The sequence below is a fragment of the Sinocyclocheilus grahami genome, unplaced genomic scaffold (assembly GCF_001515645.1).
Source record: "Sinocyclocheilus grahami isolate Dianchi unplaced genomic scaffold, SAMN03320097.WGS_v1.1 scaffold1032.1, whole genome shotgun sequence".
Lineage (NCBI taxonomy): Eukaryota > Metazoa > Chordata > Actinopteri > Cypriniformes > Cyprinidae > Sinocyclocheilus > Sinocyclocheilus grahami.
In genome coordinates, this window is record NW_015506211.1 from 221,400 (window position 1) to 226,768 (window position 5,369).

The 5,369-nt window shown below is 36.9% G+C and overlaps 1 protein-coding gene across 3 annotated transcripts in view; it reads right to left on the reverse strand.

Annotated features, from left to right (window-relative positions):
• Nucleotides 1-141: 141 nt before the first annotated feature.
• Nucleotides 142-5,369, reverse strand: part of LOC107565873 (bifunctional arginine demethylase and lysyl-hydroxylase JMJD6) — a 9,044-nt gene continuing 3,816 nt past the window's right edge. For all 3 annotated transcript variants that reach the window (XM_016251159.1, XM_016251158.1, XM_016251160.1), the window contains 4 exons: nucleotides 4,332-4,618; nucleotides 3,051-3,186; nucleotides 2,135-2,273; nucleotides 142-639 (listed from right to left, as the gene is read on the reverse strand). In XM_016251159.1, the coding sequence (XP_016106645.1) occupies nucleotides 508-639; nucleotides 2,135-2,273; nucleotides 3,051-3,186; nucleotides 4,332-4,618 (694 nt within the window). In that variant the 3' untranslated portion in view covers nucleotides 142-507. The remainder of the gene's footprint in view (nucleotides 640-2,134; nucleotides 2,274-3,050; nucleotides 3,187-4,331; nucleotides 4,619-5,369) is intronic.

Consider the following 5,369-nt stretch of genomic DNA (forward strand, 5'->3'; position numbering starts at 1 on the left):
TCTTTTGCAAAACTTTATTATTTTGCATATATATGTGGCATTATATTGACTCCATAACAGCCCACCTTATTAAAGCAGCACTGACCGAACAGGCGCAAAAGATGTTTTGAAAATGCACAAATATGATTACAGTGATGGAACAATAGACATGTATATCTGCTCATAACCTCCAGTGAGATATAAAAAACGGCATGTGTTTGACTCAAACGCAGATTAATGACGTTGGCGAGACGTCAAGCTTCCTGTCCAGAGCCTGACATCAGACAAGGCAACACAGTTGGGTTTCCCTTCTCTCCCACACACTCATCCATGCAACGCTCCTCCGGCAACCACACATTTGGATATTTGGCTCTAAAAGCACACTAGGGCTGAGTTTGTTATCAGACACAGCGGCGATCTCTTATCTAGTGGACAGGAGTCTCCTGAGGGTGACAGACAGAGAGAGTGTGACGTTTCATGGTCTAGGAGACGATTATGGCCGCAGCCCCTCTGTTGTCGAGCGGGATGTCACCGAGACGAACTGCGCTCTTTGCTCACGCAGTCGTCCTGGCTTGTGATGTCTCCATTCCCCATCATGCCACAGGTTCTCCTCTTCTTTCTGCGATGGGTCATGGCGTCGCCCTCAGAGCCCGAGTCAGCCTTCAGGAAAAAGGACAAAAATGCAGTTACAGAGAAAGTAAAAATCTGTCAATAACATAACTATTGGGTGATATTTCTTGCATTAAGCAGGTGTTGTGAATTTCTCATTTTGATTGAAATGATGGTTCCGCTGATTTGGAGTGAAACGTTTGTATAAAAATAAATGGATTACATGCATATTACTAGGGCTGCGCAATTAATAAAATTTCTAATCGCGATTACAATTAAGGATGCCACAGTTACGTAATTGTTCAAGGCGGCATTTAATCGTTCAAAGTCCACTTATGTTATTCTGCGTGCTTAAGATGCGTTTTTTTTCTTTCTACATGTTATCTTAAGGGTTTTCCCATTGTTTTAGTATAACACTATAATACCATTAATATTTTTACTTTTTTATAATTTAAAGAAGAAACCAATCCGATGTATAGTTGACATTTGAGGCTTAATACTATAGAACAGCACTAAAGGTTGTTCAGTTAGAGTGTCTTCAGCTTATTTTCATATAAAAATACGGCATGCCGTTGCATCAAACAATGCTATAAACATCATTCAATGTCAATTGTGATAATCGTAATTAATAATCACAATTACAATTTCAAGGCAATAATCGACAATTATGATTTTTGTCATAATCGTGCAGCCCTACATATTACTGCAGGACAGAAAGGGATCGAGAATATCCATAATCCATTGCCATTAAAATTAGTGATCAATTGCACGTGTGTACATTGTATTTTATTACACTACTGTTTTTAAATTTTCTTAAAATGTTTTTATCAAAGTAACCTCTTATGCTCACCAAGGCTGCATTATTTGATAAACAGTAATATTGTGAAATATTATTACCACTTAAAATAGCTGTTTTCTATATGAATATATTTTAAAATGTAATTTGATAAAGCTGAATATTCAGCATCCTTACATGATTCTAATACGCAGCTCAATTATTAATAGTTGTTCTTGTTATCATCAATGTTGAAAACACTTTTTAAGGCGTCCTTGCAGAATCAAACTATCAATTAAAATGACTTAATGACTCCAGTGTACATTCAGGCGGTTGAATATCTTTATATTACAGTTAATAACGTATGTTATAGAAATATGTACAGAAAATGCAGATATGACTCCTGCATTAAAAGTTTACTTTGAGGATTGTGAATCATTTCTGATATTTGAATATGAATTTAAACCAAACAGTAACCGGGGATAATACACTGTACTGTACTGTTCTATGTGAATTCATTGCGCCCTCTAGTTTCTGTTGACTGTATAACCAGTGTTTTCACCATCTGCTCACAAGGTTACTGAATGCCAGAATGGAAAAAAAAATAAAAAGCTTAATAGAGATAAATTTTTTAGCTATATTGCCTAGGCCTAGTTACATGTAGAATTTGTCAGTCAGTGAGCAGGTGTATCACACCATCAGTCTGAGCAGCTCATGTCCAGAAACTAGTGTGAGAGTTTGTGTTTGGGGCTCTGGAGGAACAAAATGTACCTCTGAATCAGAGTCGGAGGAGCTGGAGGAGGAAGAGGACGACGAGTCACTGGAGCTGTCCGAGGCGATGCCTGTTGACTCCTGCAGATCGACTTTATCTGCCAAAGCAGCAATATCAGCCCTCTCCTGCTTCAGGATCCTGAGACACACATGAGAAACATCACCACGAACCCATTTAAATAATCAAAATACAAATTCCGTACTAAATTGGAACATACTTTCACACTTTCAGCTTGATTGAACATGACGCGCAATACTATCGTTTCTCATTTCTTAATATTTTCACTGACCTTTATATTGGCATGTACTGTATATGCATGTATATATTGATTCCACCAAATCAGCTTATCTTCATTTTGAGTGAAAATGTATGAATGCATATTTGTCATTGCAACTGAACTTAGGTCTGGTGGTGGTGCTTGAGACATTGTTGGTCATTCAGTAAAAAAAAATAACAATAATACTGACCATATAATAATACGGCGAGTCAGGCTTCTTCACAGTTCACACTAGAGTTTACGGTGCGGCAAATATGCTGCACATCCATTGAAATTAATTGGAATAGTGCGCTTTAAATACAGAGCGCGAAACTTTTAAGCATGCAGTGTTCAAAATGAGTGAAGGCGAGTGAAATCTAACAATTTATTAGCCAATGGCTAACGATAGACATTATTTGCTAACCTAGCATGGAAATTTAGTTGCATATGCGAGTCATTTACTCACATTGTAGAGGGTTGGGCAACTTAAAACACTAAGTTTTGACACTTTATTAGTGGAAAAATTGTTTGTTGTTGAGCAAATGAACAAGGCCCATTTGCAAAGCAGAACAAATATAAACATCTTTAATAAAAAAGTAACTTAAGTGAGTGAAATGGAAGAAATCGGTGTAAAGTCATCAGACAGAGCAGGGTCTTACCGGTACCACTTTCTGGAGAGTTTGGGGCGACCTCGCACAGTCTTGTGCCACACAATGGGGAAGTTGGTGGTGCTTGCAAAATTCTGGGTCATAGCAATAGTCGTGTCCAGATTGAGAACAACATGCCACCATCCACCTATAGAAAGCACAAAACATGGGTTTCAACCCCAATTCCAATCACGGCTGCATGATTGGGTACACAAAAATATATTATTTTGACAAACATGTGGATTTGAACTGCATTATTTTTTATCATTATGCATCTCTACTGTTGTTTAGATATAATTAACTTAAAGGAACACTCCACTTTTTTTTTTAAATAAATTCAGTCGATCTCCGGGTCTGGCGGTAGCACTTTTAGCTGTAGCTTAGCATAGATCATTGAATCTGATTAGACCGTTAGCATCTCGCTCAAAAATTACCAAAGAGTTTCTATATTTTTCCTATTTAAAACTTGACCCTTCTGTAGTTACATCGTGTGCTAAGACCGACGGAAAATTACGCTGTGTAATATCATTGCGCCTGCTGCACTCATGGTACGGCAGTAAAGTTCCTTGATTATTACGCCGGAATGACAGCATAGTTCCTAGCCATATCGGAAAATGAGCCTATTTTCAAAAATAGTGGAGTGTTCCTTTAAGCATTAGAATTGTATAATATAATAAATTTCTGACATAATCTACACTGGGCTCGTATGATAAAACGCTGTTTCTCAAAAATGGCCAAAAATAGATGGCATTTTAATACATTACTATGAACAATAAAGTCAAGTCTGTATCTGTCAGGTGGTTTTTGTTTTGTTCAGATGGGATGATGGGTGTGATTGACCCAAGTGCTCTTTTGTTTTGCATTTTCATCTATCTTTCATTATGAATATAGGTCTTAAGAACAGAAGGCTTCTACACTTCACCAGCTTTCATACTAATACGTTCTGTTTTGCACTTAACCGAGCAGCTAATCAAATGCTAGTGGTGGCTGGCAAATTTAAAAAAAAAAAACGCTGGCAGGGTAAGATTTAAAGGGGTCATATGATGCGATTTCAAGTTTTCCTTTCTCTTTGGAGTGTTACAAGCTGATCATGAATAGATAAGATCCCTGAAGTTGCAAAGACTATAATGTTCTTTTTAGCAGCATCATATGACCCCTTTAAATTATATTGTGAACTGTCTGTAACTGTGTTATATTGGCCAACAACAACAAAAAACACCTAAATGACAAAAAGCCCTGCTCCCTAGTGGGAGTTTTTTGTAAACTGCATGTCAGCTCAGTGCAGTAACTGACCGGGCACAAACACAGTCTCTCCAGGATGCTGAAGAACCTCCAGCGGTCTGAACTCGGCTGGCCAGGTGAGCTGCTGTGTGCGGGGATAGATGACGCTGAACCAGGTGATGGCCTCGTCCTGCTGGTTTCCCCCATCCTCTCGTGTCACCTTGATGAGCTCACGAGGTGTGTGGGTGGGGAACAGGCACCAGCGTTTGTGGCCCTGCACCAGAGCATTCCACGCACTCGTGCCGAGCGGGTCAATGTGGATGCCTGTTCCAGAGCGGCCAGGACCCATCACAAACCACCTACATGAACAGGACAAAATAGCCTGAATGGACTAAACTCTTTCAAAAACATAATGATTACAAAATCATTATAAACATATATTTTCTATAAATCATTATAAAACTACAAATTCAGAATTTTTTTTCTTTTTCAACAAATGTAATAAATAGGAAAAAAATAATATTACATTGAATTTCCTCTTTGAGGAAATCAAGCAACTTTATCTAATTATATTATATTATATTATATCATGTTTTCCCCTTTTGAAAAAAGTTTAAAAAAAATAAAAATATGTTAAATGTTTTAAATTATATTATACTGAATAATATAATAATAATGTAAATAAATAATGTAATTTATATTCAACAAATGTGACCCTGGACCACAAAAGTACATTTTTTTTAAGTACATTTTCTGAATAAATAATCTTTCCATTGATGTATGGTTTGTTAGGATCGGACAATATTTGGCTGAGATACAACTATTTGAAAATCTGGAATCTGAGGGTGCAAAAAAATCTAAATATTGAGAAAATCATCTTTAAAGTTGTTCAAATGAAGTTCTTAGCAATGCATATTACTAATCAAAAATTAAGTTTTGATATATTTACAGCAGGAAATTTACAAAATATCTTCATGGAACATGATCTTTACTTCATATCCTAATGATTTTTGGCATTAAAATTTTTTTATAATTGTGACCCATACTCTGTATTGTTGGCTATTGCTACAAATATACCCCAGCGACTTAACACTGCTTTTGTGCTCCAGG